The 18320-nt window shown below is 37.6% G+C and overlaps 1 protein-coding gene across 2 annotated transcripts in view; it reads right to left on the bottom strand.

Moving 5' to 3' along the window:
• RALGPS2 (Ral GEF with PH domain and SH3 binding motif 2) overlaps positions 1 to 18320 on the bottom strand; it is a 129504-nt gene that overhangs the window by 23384 nt on the left and 87800 nt on the right. For both annotated transcript variants that reach the window (XM_074906968.1, XM_074906967.1), the window contains exons 12-17: positions 16293 to 16430; positions 15286 to 15376; positions 12502 to 12569; positions 11704 to 11839; positions 10733 to 10884; positions 18 to 72 (exon numbers count right to left, since the gene is read on the bottom strand). In XM_074906968.1, coding sequence (XP_074763069.1) covers positions 18 to 72; positions 10733 to 10884; positions 11704 to 11839; positions 12502 to 12569; positions 15286 to 15376; positions 16293 to 16430 — 640 coding nt within the window. The remainder of the gene's footprint in view (positions 1 to 17; positions 73 to 10732; positions 10885 to 11703; positions 11840 to 12501; positions 12570 to 15285; positions 15377 to 16292; positions 16431 to 18320) is intronic.

Raw genomic sequence — 18320 nt, forward strand, 5'->3', positions numbered from 1 at the left:
GTGGCAGTTTTTCTTACCTTTCAAATGCTGGCCAGGAAGTCTCTTCACTGAGTTCAGAACCATCACTGCTACCTTGAAAAAAGTAAGAATGAATGATACTTTATTCCATCATCTACAGTAATTTCAATTTTGTATGTTTCTCCTCAGAATATTTAAGTGTGTAAAATATACTTCACAAAAATACTGCAATGAAAAAACTCTGTGATCTGCTTCAGGAATTTCACATAAACCAAGGTAGAGATTTGAAGGGGTTGAGTCTAGGTGCACATTAAGAAGTTGAAGAAAATGATTGCTAATAAATGAGAAAGGCATTTTCAAAATTCCTAAATGCAGATTTGTATTTTAGAAGAAAAGTCAGTTATTTAAGTAATTCCTTATGAAGTCATACATGGCCATGACACAGAGGTGCAAGTTTGCAGCAGTGCAAACTTACTGCTGAATCTCCAATCCGTTAGAAGGCTTTGCTAATTTGAGAAGCCTTAAACAACTTTTAAAACTATCTCCTACCTACTCAGATCACAACAATATTTTTTTCCTTCTGTGCTCCACAATGCAATCCAGTGTTACTACAAGTATTTTATTTTAAACACTGAAAGTAGAAGAAAAACACAAAATCCAAGTATCTGATGCATCCACTCATGGCAAGCCCATAAATAACATATTAACTTTACAATTATAGTAAATTCCATTAGCCTGAAAAATCAGTATTTAAATACAGACACAAGGTAGTGTTCTCTGTAATGTTGTTAAAAATCAGTAACTATGTATCACTATAGAAATGCTGTTAAGAACTCAGTAACTTTTGTTGCTAACTGTACTATAAACTATGTTCAAGCTGTGGTCTCACAAGCTCTTCACCTTTCAAACCAGACCACCTTCCCATGCCAGCCACCATTCTCACCCTCCACTTCAAGCCAAAATGTGTTTTTGTCTTCAGATGGTCCCAACTCCTCAGTTTCAGCCTAATTCAATGTCAGTCACTGCTAAAAGCCCACCTTTTGGCACACAAACCTGAGAACTTGTTTGTTCTGCCTCCTGAAAACTAGTATATAAAAAAAATTAATTGATTCACAATGATTTTCAACAAATTGAAAAAAAACCAACCCTGTATCAATGCACCTTACTTAGGGTTTTCACAGAGAAACAAAGGCTGAAAATGGGAACAAGTTCCCTGTAATTTTACAGAGAAAATCAGCAGGGAAGAGTGGTGTCCTGAAGACTAAAGCTGTACAAAGGTAAGTCTGGATATCCACTGGGTAAACACAGAGTAAAGATGGAGGCAATAAAAATTCACACACAGCAGGGGTAATTCCAGCTAAGAGCCATGAAAATCTCAGCATGGAGTGAAGTTCTCTCTGTGCAAGATCCAAGAAAAAATACATGCCTTTATCTGCCAAGTCAATTCAACCTCGATGCCTCTTTTCCAAACATTAGCTCAACATCCTCATATTAACATGATCTCTAAGGGATACTAGATCATTTGGTCTCAGCTTACCCTGAAATTTTCATAAAGGAAGGTCCTAACCTGGTTCACACATTACAGTAGAAGGGACTTGTATAGTGGAAGACGCTAAGAGACACATAAAAGCGATGTTCCAGTGGAGCTACTGGCTCCTAAGCTAGGCAAAAAGGTCCACAAGAAGGGGAGCACAATACTCAACAGGTGACTAATTATTTTCTAGAAGCATCTTTAAGATTTGAGTACTTACATTCTCAGATCATTGATCCTTAAGCATTCAACTGCTTAAAAGGTTACAGCAGCAGGTAGCTTGTCCACAAAAGAAAAGTACAGTTACTTAATACTTTTGTGACTTAAAGTTCCTCTGTAGCTGCGAGGACAACGTATCTAAGAGCCACAGTTACTACAGCGGAGTAAGTGCTCCTACTTCCAAGTGACAAACCTAATCTGTAAGCAAACATTCATTCTGGTGCCACAAGGCAGGTGAGTAAAAAGTGACTATAAAAATAATCAGAAGTTCTGTTCAGCACAGTTTACATCTGACCTGCATGATGCAAAAATAAGAGAATATGTGGACTGAACTCCCATGTTGTTCTATGCACTTTTATACAGGAATACTGCCAGAGAGATTCATAAAGGCAAAACTGGAATAACCAGTTGGAGTAACCTATCCAGATGGAGCCTGCTGTTACGGTAGAAGTCTTTGCAAAATCCCACAACAAAGCTTATCAGCTTCAGAAGAAATAACTCAGTATTTTCAGCAAATTCTACATCTCAGTGAAAAGCTCAATGATTTATTTCATCCAAACAAAAACACAGCAGCACTCTCTGTAAGGCAATATCCAAAGTCTCTTCAAATAAATAAGTAGCGTGATTTGAGGATGAGGAGACAGAATCACATCTGACAGAATTCAGAGACAACTTTAAGGAGCTATTTTAGGCAGTTCCAAGCTGTCTTTAAGGAAGACTGTTTATAGTAGAGTATCTTATAGTAAGATCAAAGACCTTCTCAGGCCATCTGGTCCAACACTCTAGTGAGAACAAACATAACTTGGTGATCAGATTGCTGAGGGCTACATATAGTCATGTTCTTCAAGGAGGCACTCCAGTGTCTCTCTGTGCAACCTGTTACACTGTTTCACAACCTGCATCTGAAAAAAGGTTTCCTTGCACATAATTGAAGTTTTCCTTGTTGCTACTTGGAGCAATCTGTGCTGCAAAATGATGCAGTAATTCCTGTTTAACCTAGTCATCTAGTCAACAATGAAGTTATTAGGGACACTTAGAATCTTACTTAATTCCCTATTACTGCATAGATTTATCTCTGTATTAACAAGTAGTGCAATTTTGATATGACTAGAGTTCTACTTCACTGTGGCCATGACAGAAACTCACATAATTAGATCTTCTTAACAATACTGTATTATGAAGCCATTTTTTTATATTTAAAGTAGGCTGATACATTAAAATTTCATCTGAAATGACATTTTCATGGCAACTATATTAGCTTTGCTAAGAAAGTTGTATTAAGTACAGTGTAAGAAACACTAAGTAGTCTACAGAAAGATTTAAAAGGGAGTGTTGCTTTCTAAAAATGTAAACTAGAGCAAAAGAGCTGAAACGTCATCTTTCAGAAAGTGATAAACCTTATTACAGTATCAGTAAAGTTACAAAACATATGAATTCAGGGGATTCATAAACAAGAAGTTTAATTTTAAAAGTTTAATCTATATAGAAATTGCCAATTACTTTTAAAAGCAATGTTAATTTGGAAAAAAGTGGGTCAAACATGACAGATATTGATTTAACATCTATATTGATGCCTAAACAGTTTTTATGGAACATAAAACATATATAGAACATCTCTAACAGGATATTTTAGATTCTAAAAACTCCAGAAGACTTTCTGCACAACAAAAGTTCCGATACTAAAAAACCCCAACAAATATTTTCCAAAAAGCAAAAGAATATGCATTACATCCCTCCCTCCAAAACAAAACAGAGGTGAAAGGAACTATTTTTAAGTTAATAAAAGTTAGATGTCTAGCCAAATGCTGTTTAAACATTAAGTGCACTATTTGACTATCACCTCAACTGGAAATATTTCATTCATTCAGTACTTTAAAAATATATCACCTTCTTAAATTCTTCACAAGTATGTACTCAATATTTGAGTTTTTCCAACAACCTCAAGCAGGTCTTCAGGTTAAACTTAATACAAATCCTAGGTAGTTTAAGTGCTTTCTATTACTTAATGTTCTACCCAAGTTTTGGCTTTATGTAAGAAGCCACTTGACATAAACCACTATCTTCCTAGTTTTCTTCATTGCTAATAAAATTTAAAATTTCTTGTACAAGATTAAAAAAATATTAGAGTTTTGTTTCTCTTTATCACATAACATGACAGCTTTTTCCTATCTTAGGAATAATAGCAATTGGCAAACTGTTTTTTTCGCTGTGCTGATGATTATCTGAGAAGTCTCAGGATCATTTACACAGAGCTCTAGTACTGCAGCTGAACACAGATGTGAATTTTCTGTTTGCATTTGTAGACATGCATATACATGCTACAGCTCTGCATTCTCATATCCACACCACAGCCACACAGACAGCGTGAGGCTAGGCTCCCAGTTAGGTGATAGAGAATGCCTACACCATTGCATACCCACTCCCCCCTGGTTACAGCATCCACTCATTGCTGAAAGTCTGAGGATATTGAACATTTAACACAGGCTTCCTTTATCCAGAAGTTAGTCCCCAAAGTTAAACAGGTGTTAATATAAACAAACCAACCCCAAAGAGTTTAAAAAGTATTCAGACTAAAAATTCTTTCCCCTTCTCAAATCTGCAACTGACACTCTCCTGGCTCCAGTTACACAGTGTTTTCAGAGCTCTAGTCACTATAGCCGGTGACAGATCTGACAGAGCTTGAAATTCTAATGTGAAAACACAAAAAATTGGTCAAGTGGCCTGAACATCCAATTGCTGTAGCACAGTACAGCCCAGCTAAAATCACGGAGATAGACTCCATGCCCTGAAAGTTACATTCTGTCTTGTTGAGTCTATGACCATACTAAAAATGCTCATATATACTGAAGTAGTTCATTACCATTTAACTGTTCTACAATAAAGTTTAAATACCTAGTTTAAATACCTCAGCTTTGGCTTGCTAGTGAACCAAATACAAATGGCGTGAAGACTGACAACCAACTCAAGCAATATGATGCCAGAGAATCAACACAAACTTTTAATACCATCACTGATAATGAATTTCACTGTGAAAACCTAAGAAAAGCAAATAACCAAATGGATAAAGATGGGGCAGAAAGAGGGGGTTTGTACAACTGCATTAACGTCAAAACACCCAAAGCACATACCTCGGACCAAACAATACTCATAAGGACTGGGGAAGAAACAGGATTCTAGAACTTCTGTATATGCCTCTCCTTTGCTCAAATCCAGGCACCTACATGTACATTTTTAACCAAAAGTATAACACAGCTTTCATATTTACCCTATCACTAATACAGGGTATCCACATTTAGGGCAAGAGACAGGCATCTATATACTCTTTTAAATGGAATATTAAAAAACCCAACAAATAACATTTCTTCTGCCCGATACCCTACTCAAACTCTGATCTTCTGATGCAAACTGCTGATGACTCAGAGTCCTAAACGCCTGAGCAGTATACTACAGGGTAAGGAATCAAACAAACATTGGCCGTGTAGAGTTCTTCCCTACTGTATAGGCTGCCAAAAACCTGAAAGCAAATGCATACACTGTATACCTACACCTATACTTCATTTATTTAGAGAGAAATATAATCCCTTGTAGAATCCAAGTACTTCAGGATGGTAACTTAATAGAGGAATTCATTAAAATGCTGATATTCCTGTATGCATTTTATGCCAGTTCAGGTTTGAAAGTGTACTGTTCTTACAAAGGCACTTTTCTTGTATTAATTCACACTGATTTAAAATACCTTTGACCCTGCAGCATTAATTTCTCTGCATTAGAATAAAGCTTAAGTTATTCTCAAATGCTTGGAACACACAAATGAAGGTAAATGTTCAAGAGACTTAGTTTTTCCAGAGCTTTCATGCATATCGTTGTAGATTAGGAAAAATAAGTGGAAAACAAATAGTTTGAGAAAGAAAGAAAACATTCCCAAGTTAGAAAAGAATTTGCATTCAACACTGCTACAAACACGATTCTGAATTTTTAAACACCTAAAATTATATTCTCAGGTTATTTCAGCTGAGTATTTCTGTGTTCATACCTCAACATCTATTCTTTTATGTGGTATACACGTGAGACTGCACCCTTAAAAGAAAACCTCCTAAGCAAAATTACTTTGTGTCATATATGTTAGGTGCTGTAGGAGGAGAATAGCCACAGAGAAGCAATATATGAAAAGAGGAGTCTATTTTACACCATCACTTTACCTCTACAGAATTATCTGGACAATTAGCCATTGTAGACAAATTCAGCTTCAGAAAAGATGTTCAGTAATGCAGCTGAACATTTCGTAAGAAACAGTGGAAATCCAAAACTTCTGAGAACATTAATGAAGCAAGGTGAACATTGCTGCAATACTTATGAGTAGCTTAAGCATGAAAAAAATACTTAAAATCAACAACTATTAGAAAACCATGTTTCTTAAGAAAAATATGATTGAAAGGAAGTTGCGTGCTGTTTCTGAGTGGAACCACAATCTTGTAAAAGTATCTTTATTTATCCTACTTTAGGTGAGGAGGTGACAGCAGGCAAATACATGTAGGAGAACAGCTGGTAAGAGTATGCAGGTGGTTCCTTCAACCCAGCCAAGAGCAATGCTGAGACCTCAGAAGGGCAAGGTCACTCTTTTGAAAGAGTATACAGCAACCTCATCAAAAAGGAGGGATCGCAGAATAAAACTATCTTGTAGCTTTGAAACTTACTGATAACAAGCAGTGGGGGTTCTCAATGAACGTTCACTGCAAAGGAAAAGCATCTGTCCCAATTTACGAAAAAAGCAGATCTCCTGGATTGTCTGCACAAATCAGACAGTATTTTCAGCAGTATTCATCTGTCTGTATTTTCATGTCTCACCTGTCAAAAGTCTTTTTGTAGTCATCAGAAGTGGACTTTTAAGGACACAAGTCATATAACCTCTTTTTAGCCACCCACCTAAGAACGAGATGAATCGTGTCCTTGAAGATCTTAATTCTCTATGTGATTATAAAGAACTCCAAATGACACTCAAATGTAGCTGTCTGAATAATGAATGTTTAGAACTTAGAAGAAACTGTTTCCTGGTTACATTCCTGAATTCAAGAGATTTCCCATCTGATATTGTATATACAACTCTTCAAGTGTTTCTTCCTTCTAATTAGGATAGCCTTGGCACTGCTGGAAAAAGATTTCTCACTTTTGTGCAGATAATGAGCACTTACATTATAAAGTAAAACAGCAACAGAAGCAGATGTACACCTCGCTTACTCTAGCATAACTAATGTTAATAATAATGTCTGCTGAACACAGTCTCATAGTTCTTGGAACAAGAACTGTTTTGACCCAAGCACAAGAAATTAATATAATGGGGGCTATATCTTTTTTGGTTTTTGAGTTCTAGGTTTTTGCAGAATGAGTTGAATGTACAAATATCAGCCTCCAGACCCCGAAATTAAGAAAAGAAGCTGATAAATCAATGATAGAATACCACGTTGGAAGTGACCTCAAGGATCATCTGGTCCAACCTTTCCTGACAAAAGCACAGTCTAGACAAGATGGCCCAGCACCCTGTCCAGCTGAATCTTAAGTGCCCAGTGGGGAATCCACCACCTACTTCCCTGGGGAGATTATTCCAGGGGCTGATTGTTCTCACTGTGAAAAATTTTCCACTTGGGTCCAATCAGATCTTCCCAGGAGTAACTTGTGCCCATTACTCCTCATCTTTTCCATGTGACTCCTTGTAAAAATGGAGTCTTCATCGTCATTGTAGCCACCCTTTAAATGCTGGAACATGGGGGTAAGGTCTTCCCTAAGCCTTCTCTTCTCAAGGCTGAACCAACCCAGGTCTCGCAGCCTGTCCTCTCACAGCAGGCTGCCCAGTCCCTTGATCATCTTTGTGGCCCTTCTCTGGACCCTCTCCAGCCTGTCCACATCTTTTTTGTATAGCAGGGACCAAAACTGAGAACTGTATTCCAGGTGTGGCCTGACATGCGCTGAGTAGAGAGTGGGATAACCACTTCTTTCTCTCTGATGGTGATGCCCTTGCTGATGCAGCCCCAGCACCCTGTTGGCTTCCTTTGCAGCAGCCCCACACTGTTCACTTGTGTTGAGCGAGTTGTCCCTTTCCACAGAGCTACTCCTCAGCCGGGTAGATCCCAGCCTCTGCTGCACTCCTGGGTTATGTTTGCTCAGGTGCATGACCTTACACTTGTCCTTGCTGAACTTCATAAGGTTCTTGCTATCCCACTCTTCCAGCCTATCCAGGTCTTCCTGCAGGGTGGCTCTCGCTTCCAGAGTGTCCGCTTCCCTACTCAGTTCGGTATTGTCAAATCTCTGACCATGGCTGTCATGTTACAGATAGGCCTATTCTCAGGAAATCCCAGACCTGAGTCACTTTCTGCATTGCTGCTGCTTTAGGAATCATTCACTGCAAAGAAAAATACTCACTTAGAGTATCCTTTGTATCTGAAAGATTAATTACATTGATGTAAAAATTCTTGTATGCAATGCACCATTTCCCAGAATGAATCAGTCTCTTCCAGCAAAACACAAGCAAAATTACCCATCATCACTTAAATGTGTGCTTCTAGTTTAGAGACACACATATTGCGGATTAACTGCTCCGTTTTAGTATGCTTATATGCAGAACAGAGTTTTGTGAATCTCAAACCTAGTGAAGCTCTAACTGATCTCTATCAGATATTGAAAGCTTCTATCACAGGGATAAGTGAAGAAATCCAAGTGGAAGAGTCCTAATGTATATGAAGTAGTTGGTGTGTTCACCACTAGAAAAAGAAACAGTACTGTGATGAATCTTTGTAACATGCCTATAAATGGCTTTAGCAAATTATAAATGGATTACAGTAATCTGTTAACAGCAAAGGCAACTAAGATGGGGGGCTTGATAAAAAAAGCATAAACACATATACTCTTAACAATTTAGATAAAGCACTGTAATGGTACAGTGCTGCATACAAGCATCCTATAGACACTGCTGTTACACTGCTGCTTTTTTGATATTTGATATAGACAGATTATATCAGATCCTTCAATATGAAAAGACTGGAAATGTCTGAACACCTCTAAGCCCTCAAAACACAAGAGTGATTTAAAGTACTCTTTAAGGTCACATTCAAGGTGCTGGCATGTCAGAAACACTGTCCATATTTTGAAGAGGGATCATTTATCCAAAAAGTTAAGTCCTATATAGGCTTATATCTAAGAAAAGGTAGTCCTGTGCTTAGAGCAACAGGTTTAAATCCACATTTATGGGCAAGGTGAGGAATAACACTCTTTTCAGTACACACATTCAGAAGAAGTTTCCTTGACTATCTTTTGAAGTTGTGTTGTAGAATACTGTAAACCTCCTCTCTGCTGCAGTGACTGTACTATTTCCAAGTACTGAGTAAACAGACTACTTCAAACATGATGGAGGAGCTTAGCAGCTTCAATCAACTTCCTTAAATCCTGCTGAGGTAGCAGTACAGAATGCCAGACAACTTATATTTCCAAGAATTCTTCAGTAACAGATACTTCAAGCCTCCAGAACTTACTTCCTTCCTCCATACATATTTCTAACACCTCTATTAATCTTTTGTGTCATCGAAATTTTCATAATCAAGACGTAGCAGAAATAACAATGCTGGACTGTCAAAACAGTGATAAAAACTATGGCGTATGGGGAGGATGGAGGTGGAAGAGAACAGGAGAGGGGAAGTTCTAACCACAAATGCTGATCTTACATGAAATGTGCAATGTTGCTGTTTTACAAATGATTTATAAAAGTCTTCTAAAGTGACAATGTTGTTGCAACTGGTAAGGGTGACTGCATCAAGACAGTAAGGCCATGCCTGAGCTAACCAAGAAAAGAGTTGAAAAACTCAGAGATGAGACAAAGTAGGAAAACCCTGTGTTCTCCAAAATGTCTAGATGCTGACTGGTTCTTAATTGTATCTCATGAAAAAACGGACTATCAGCTCTGGCAAACCTTCCTTGCAAGGCTCTAATGAAGGTAAATAAATAATGTACCCTGGAAAAAAGGATCAATTGCAGAGAAGTTTCTTCGAGATTTAGATAGAAAGCATCAGTAAAAAAACTGCACTGAGAAAAGGGCAATGCTACATCTCAAAAATGATGACAAAAGTTTGGTTCTCCTGTACTGTGCAGTCCCTGAGAATGCAAGCTGTACGCTGATGAGAAGTATCATTCCTGCTGGATGACTGCGAAATGGCAAACTTTGCCACAGCAGAGAACCTGTAGAAAACAGACAGGCAATGCACATTTAATAGTGGAAGCTGTCTGGCGTGAATAGGTTCAAACCACTTTGATCTAAGATAGTTCCACAGAATTAGTTATTAATGTATTTTTTTTTAATTATTGTCTCTAGATATTTGACTTTTTCCACACAAAAAAATATTTAATGTTTGCTCAGAATATGGCTTTCTCCTCAAGAAAATACATGAACAGCTCCTAAAACCAGCATAATTTTAAACTGTGTGACCTTGTTTCTCTTCATGAAGGCTAAAAACCAAAACTGTTTTTTAAAATGAAGTTATCCAAAGCAATGCATCACACTACAAAAATCTTTACCATAAACGCATAAAACCTGAATATCATTGAATTCTATCAAGCTAGTAATTTTGAGAAGGACTGTGATAGAGGTTCCATTTCTCAATGGATGCAGTTAGGTGGATCCAAGAGGCACTTGCCCTGCCCTGCCTCCACTTTAAGGATCTGTGTGTAACAGGAAAAAAGAGCAACTGCTGTCATATAAGAAAGTCAGAAAACAGTTGTTCTCAAAAGAATATCCTAAATAACTGAAGATAAATAACTTACAAAAATGAAGCAGATTCTAACATGGTGAAGTATCTGAAAGTTAAATTACTATCTACTCTTGACAAAAGTCTGCTACCCTTCTCCACCTACATTTCTCAAACTTGTTCCGAAACAGAATTGGTTTTTTTAGAATAGTATCACTGCTTGTACAATCACCAGCTAATCATGCTAAAATCTGTATTAAAAGATCATGTACTGCACCAATATGTTGACAGTTCCTACCTATTGAAATTCCACTAGAAAGGGTGGAGCTTTCTGCTTGCCCTCGGGATGGGACATGAGGCTCCATGACACTGTCATCCAGTAGGTGCCTTGGTCCTGCGTTGGGGAATGTTGCACTTTTAAATTCAGCTGTATTCATTTTGTGTATGAAACTAGAAACGAACAGGGATAAAACTGTTACAACATTATCTTTGATACATTTCAAAAGTAGTTGCTTTAACATCCTGAAGGATTGCATGCAGTGTGTTCCAAACACCAAACTAAATCATAGCTCAAGTCATATGCAATTGTTCACAAACTCTATTTAATCTATAGGAATTGCCAGTCTTAAAACTGCACAACACTCCTGCAGCAAAGTCAGGAGTACTTTAAAAATTACTTTCAATATACTAAGGTATTCTTGTCTTACTATAACACTTACATAATTGAACTTTAGAATTGCATTCTAGCTCATTAAACTTATACAATGTATGTTAAGAGATGAATTACTAAATAGCTACAATCTTCCATTTTGAAAAGATGACAAGGGAATTGATGATACAGTGATCAAGACACTAATTCAAAGTACACCTACACAGAAAAAACCTGAAGCCATTATTATACAAAGTTATATGAAAGTCTACGAAGGAGGTCTCTCTATAAAAATACCAATTAAAATTCAAACTGAAGTAATTGCTTTAAGAATTACCCTGGCATTGAGTTGCTGTAAGCGACAGTTTTGTCATTCAGAAAGAGCCTATTTTGGTTAACTCATTGGCTATTCTTAGCATTGTAACAGCTGCACAGTCCTCCTATTTTGACTAATTCTCTTCGGTTGGGATACTACCATTTTAGTTCTGAGCTTGCTCTTTTGCCACATATTGGTCTGTAAATGCTGTGTACAAATCATGCTACATTTAAAAGGAAAGCTTTTGTATTGCAAGATGATACTTCACAAAGCTTAGGCTTTTCAAGATAAATAAAATGCTGACTTGTATCCCAAACTGTGACATTTCCTGTGTCCATGTGATATCAGGTTCCTAGGTGAAGGGGGTGTCGGTGGTAGCAAGGCTCCTTCAGCTGCAACATTTTTCCGTCCACTTTGGGGAGACGCTCCGACTTCAGAGCCTGGGAACAAAAAAGACATTACTCCCGATTAGATTTACTGTCAGGGCTACTTCTCAGAAAATTGTGAAAGTCTTGCACAAAACTTCCTAAACTCAATTTGTAAGTGATAGCCTGCAATAAAACTCATTGGTACACTTGTACTGATAATTAAAAACCCTTTACTTTCAGTTTTCTGCACAGGATTAAAAATAAACACACTTATTTCAAATAGACCACCTAGTTACAAGTATTTTGCAAGTCCTAAAGGTTGCTGCATTAGCTACATTGGCATTCAACAGGTCCTACTGATCCTACATTTTGAAACTCCTGCCTTCAACCACTTTTGGCATTGATCAAAAATAATATACATTTTTGGAAGCATATTATACTATGAAGTTTAGATGAAGGTCCTTCTGTCTAGACACAACAAAGAACTGAATACTTAATAGCTCTTCACCCTAAATGACACTAACAAGTTAGTGCCACAATACATATAAGAACCAAAAAACCTGACTCAATTCCTTGAATTTCTTTACAGATCACCTTGAGACTTTTTATTACAAATATACAGTGTTTATACTTCACACTTCTTTATTAGCCTCAGGCAAATATTTTCCATCTTCGCAACTCAAAAATAATGCATTTGACAACCTCAAGTCTTCTCATATTTATTAAGCATTTACCTACTAAATCTTCTCTGGAAGCAGCAGAGTGGGGGGTGCTGGTCCCTGGTTCTATCTTTAATGAAAGTCTGCATTAAAGAAGCATGGAAAATTATCAGGAAATAGAAGCATATAAAAGTTTTTGAAAAATTAATTTTTAAAAAATTTACAATTGAAAACTGCCTGTTTCTATAATTGCAAGAAACACTACAGAGTTAATACAAACTGTGCATAGCTGTTTTTCGCACATACTATTTCCAAACTTTTTTTTTTTGGGGGGTGGGGGGTGGGGGGGGTGGGGTGTGTTAGAAAAAACCCTACTACTGCAACAGGGCATAGGAATCAAAAAATGGCATACTAGAGCATAATATAGTCGATGAGTCTGTGCTTTGGTTCATACAGAACAGGACAGGTTTGTGATGCCACGTTGACGAGACTCAACAGCAAAACCCTGGCTACAGCACAGCACTGCAAACTCTCCTGCATCAGGGAGCCCAAGGCAGCTGGCACTGCCAGCCACACGCAGCCAAACAGCCACCAGTTGCCATCTTCACCTTCTGTGAGCAAAAGCCTCATATGAGCAGCTGTTAGCAAGTGTGTCAAAGCCACATCGGGGAAGGTGCAGAGGAAGAGGCCACTGCTCTGCATTGGCACCACCCTCCAAGGAAACCATAGTCACACATAAACCAGGACCTACATGGCCCTGGGAGTCCTAGCAGATACATGAAACTCAGTGATGATACCACAACTCTAGCACAAAACCTGGAAACAATAGAAAGTATACAACTGTTCCCCCTACCCTGGCTAAAATATTTATAGCTACTACACTTAATATTTTAAATTTTTTCTATAGAGTGCACTAGTGTAGTGGGCCAAGCCTTTTGACTTGACTGATCTAACAGCCAAAATTCTTCTTTTACATTTTGGAAAATACATTATCAACTCGACTGCATCCATAATTCAAGTTTTTTTCACAATGGGCACTTTTTAATGTCATTTCCAACAGTATCACAAATTGTGTAGACTCCAGCAGCAGAGAACTCCAGAAAGATCAAGCCTATCTTGTCCACACAGTTTACAGAACTAGAATTTTTGAAGTCTGCAAGGTTGGAAAAGCATCTACTTAATTTCGAGGAGAAAAAGTTTGAAGTTCGACAGCTTCTCTTCCTCCCAACCCCAGGCAGTTTAGCAATGATTCATTACAATTTTAAAACTTAATTAAAAAAAATAAAATAAAATCCTTTAGGAAGAAAAAATGTATTCAAGTCACCACAGCTGTTCTCTAACTTCAGCCTTTTTGCAGACACCTTAGGGGATAAAAGTATAATAGTTACAGTGAGAATAGTTTTTCAGAACACACTCCTCCCCCATAAAAAAAAAATCAGTTTGGAGACGTACAAAACCCATAGGTATAAAACCAGATTTTCTGAATAGCAGCTACATTTCGACACTACATGCAATTTTCTCCATTTCCCTGCTATCAAGACATGGGTTGTATGGGATGAAGAGACTGCAGCTCCTTAAGCAGTAAAATTCCCACTAGTAGGGAGTCCTACCTAGTGAAGGTGGAGGAAAGCGGAGTGTGGAATTTGTGAAAACAATATGCCACTAAGCAGCAGACTGCAAATTTGGGTTTGTGGGCTGCGTTTTTTGGGGGTTTTTTTTCGGGTTTTTTTTCCCCTTTCAAATGTTTGACCTCAGTGATACTCTCAGTGATAAGCAAGCAATACTTTCAAAAGTCAGGCTATAGAACATTTCAGCAAAAAGGTGAAGCTGGATGCTTGCATGCGAACATGAAGAGAACAATTTACAAACCTCAGAGGGGAAGCCAAGTGTCAAGCCCGCATTAACTGTTCTTTGATATAAACTGAAGGATCCCCATTTGCTGCCTTTTAGTAAATCCAAGTTAGGGCTATGAAATGGTAAAGCATATCTGTTCCTTTAGTGTGCATACCCCTCCCACCATTCAAATGTAGCTACACAAGCAGCCAATTCAACACAACTAAGGTGACAAACTTCCTGGGCAGGCAGGATGGCAATGGGTGGGGAACCTCCCCAACCAGATCAGCCAATGAACAAAAACTGTTTTCATATGCTATGGATTTGCTTGAAGTTCTTTCTATCTTCAGGGCTAGTTCCTGCCTCTTGCCAGAGATTTCCATCCCCCAGTTTTGCTGGGTGCCAAATCACTTAATACAGTAATAACCTTTTAATTAAGGAAAGTAGAAACCTCTGGTTTGGGTGGCATGCTGGGAGGAATAGGTGCAGACACAGATCGACAATCTTGCCTCTCAAAAAATCAAGTGTTTACATTTTACTCACACTGTGAAACCAAATCAAAGAGTAAAATACAAAATGAAAATGAAATATAAACGAACGTGAAAGCCTTAAGTCACCCTCAGTAAGATCTCTGGACTGGATGCACAGATGACTTCGTTCTGATGAAAAGTGACATAAGCTATCTCCAATCACGGGATCCATCTTACTGACTGAACAGTGTTACATGTGAGCCAGAAGTACAGAGTCTTCATTAGCAAACAATTAAAGAGGTCTGCAGATAAATCAACAGACCAAACAGTCCTGAAAGCTAGGGCTTGATGCAGTCAGGCATATAAAAGGAAGGAGACAGGCCATCCATGCTGAAAATTGTCTTGAACACAGCACTCTACTGTAACCTCACTACTTGCAACTGGTGCATCTGAGACACATAATCCCCCAATACCAGTGCCCTCTTAAAAGTGACAGGTTTTGTGTTATAAAAATTATTTTGTAATGAGTTAGTTGGTTATAATGTTTCATACTTACTTATAATTGTCATCTTCTACAAACTTTTGTAGTTCTTCTATGTACTGCACTGAGTTTAGATACTTCTGGACATGAGGCAACAGAGGAATATCTGGAGAACAGATGACAATCATTATCACTGTACCATTCATTGGTAAGCAAAGTTATCTTCCAGAAACTTTTTAAACAGAATCAGATCTCTTGCCTTTTTATGTAAGATGGAGGTACAAACTACAGTCCCTACTGATGTTGAAATTACTGTCCTTTGTAGCACTTGTCATGCGTTGAGCTGACATTCCCCACATTCATAATGGCAAGTATGTAGCCCCCTAGAGCTGCTCTGCTTATTAGAACACATCTAATGTAAGTGAGAGCACACCCCTGGCCAAACTGAAGGCCCAAAGCCAGAAGGTTGTATCTGAGGACTCCTTCACAGCCCACGTTCTCATTATATTGAGCTTTCAGTGAAGCCACAGTCCCGTGCTAACACAATCCACCATCACAAATGCAGTCTTATGATTTTATTAGAACTTGGACAGGACTGTGAGGGAGACCACCTTTGAAGAAAAAATACATTATCTGACCTATGAACAGAACTATAAATGTCCCAAAGACAAGCTGAACATATTTTATTATCTTTAGTAAAAGTACTACTCCAGAAGCAATCCTACTATTTTTAGAATTCAGTCATAAAATTATGAAACACAGGGATACAAGCTTATAACATACTAGTAAAACCACTGTTAAGTACAAGGTTCTCCTCATTTTTCATGAGAAAATATGTACTGTAAAAATGTATGTAAGAAAAGGGCAATTTTATACTGTCTCCTCATGCTGATGCTCTGTCGTAACCAACAATACCACAGCAAACTTACTGAATTATTAAATTTAGCATCTTTTGGGCTGAAAGGTTGAGGGAAAGCATTAGTGGCATTCAAATGGGTTGGGCCACTGCATTACAGCAGACCAATATTAAAGATTTTTGAAGTTGTGCTCTTTAATACTGCAATATTTACACACTAGCTTACCATATTCACATGACTGCTGTAAATCTGAGATAATTCGAAGAATGTTGTTCATTAAATTTGTTCTTTGCTCGCTTTCCAGAATGCTCCCTGTTGATGGGTAGGCAGAGTCAATGTACGTCAAGTCTGACAGATAAATACCTGAATAAGATTAGAATGAAAAGTTTCTTTAGGTCTCACATTTAACCAGAAAAGAAAAAAAAAAAGTCACAAACAACAGTTCGAAGAATTTCTGCTTTCATCAACTAACGTGCATCAGCATTACCTCAGAACACTATTTTGGATTTACATGACAAATCATATTGACAAGATCCGAGAGCCCTCAGAGTAAAACAGTAGTAACGCTTGGACTTACAGGAAAGTACATTACGGTGCCACCCTTGTCTGGGATTGAATTTGCACTCTTCTCAATCACTTAATCCTTAGTTTTGTCAATGTTATCTCAGCTGTATTTGCAGACACTGAGGGTATGAGTTTTCAATGAGCTGTGCAGACACTGAGGGTATGAGCCTCAATAAGCTTTCATTCTCTGTACAACAAGCAACAGTGGGAAGCAGAGGATCCTTTCCTCCTGCATCACTCCAGGCATGTACTAGCTGACTGTCTTTAACAGTGTCATTATTTCTAAATGTAAAACTATTTACAAGGACATGCACAACTACTCATGAACCTAATTTTCTGACATATCACAAATTAATTATTTCCTTGACAAACATGAAGCATACTAAACACACAAAGCTAAAATACATGATCAAAATTACTAATGATTTTAGGAAGTCTACTACTTCATTCCTCCAATTCAGCAATTAAAAATATAGCAGAACGAAAAGTCGTATCATCTGCAACTCTTCAGGCCAAAAAGAAACTCAAACTCAACTTGGGAAAAGTAAACTAGGCAAAAAGTGCACTCAGATAGAAATGTGGTACGAATCCTGCAGTTCATACTAATCGCAACTCCAATGATCCAACAGCTGTATAGGTAAGTCTCTTCGAGTCTTCTACCTTCTTTCTTCCCCTCTACCACTGTAACCTTACTGTCCTTTTCACTCTCTCAATCGTGTAAAGAGGAAAATCCTCCTCTTCACATACTAATGCTGTAGATAAACAGCTTATTTTAATTCTAAATGGAACTCAATTTCTTGAGCTTCACCCAAAGACTAATAATTTTTGTCTTGACTAAATTAAACATATCCTGACCAACTCTGCTATTAAAAAGGAATTGCTCTTCATCCCCTGCATTTTCCACAAGATAGCCAAACAAAAAAAATATACACACTTAAATAATATTTTTAAGAAACTTATTTCAGTAACAGGGAATTTCTAAAATTATATTTTGCTTCACCTCTCAGCCTTGTATAACCAAAATCATAACAAGAAGTTTGGCTTTACAGGTGGAAGACTATTAATACAACCTCACAAGAACAGCAGTTGTGTTTGTATAGCACCTAACCTGTACAGTCCTCAAATGCAAGTTGGGAAACTCTGGGCATCACTCCAAAATCAACACATACACGCGTGTGTGTGCACACACACAGAAACAAATTAAAATACTTGTGGTTGAAAGGTGACATATAAAAAAGTGAATAAGAAGGTATTACACATGACCTGATATACTACTAAATTTCTAAATTTTCTATTCTGCTAGAATCAACTTATTAAAAAACAAAGAATAATTGGAAGCATCAGATAGTAATTAAATGTGTGGCTGTGCTATCTAGACTGCATAAACTGTCCCGAACCTAGATTAGCTATGTCCAAACAAGCCTTAAAAATCCCAAACTTGCTCAGTCTTCCACAGAAAGTAGTAAATCATGCTTACTAATTATAATAAAGGAAATTCACTATGAACAGGCACCTGCAATATTATGCAGGATTTTATAAACCAATGTATTTGTAGTATTATCTTTCTGAATGACTTGTTCAATTAAGGAGTGATTTTTTTTTTTTTTTTAGCTAAATCAAGAACTCTTCTGTAGAGAGTTGTTCCCTAAACTTACTCAGTGCATTTCTATGAAGTCCAAAATAATTTTG

Source organism: Athene noctua, chromosome 5 (genome assembly GCF_965140245.1).
Source record: "Athene noctua chromosome 5, bAthNoc1.hap1.1, whole genome shotgun sequence".
Taxonomy (NCBI): Eukaryota; Metazoa; Chordata; class Aves; order Strigiformes; family Strigidae; genus Athene; species Athene noctua.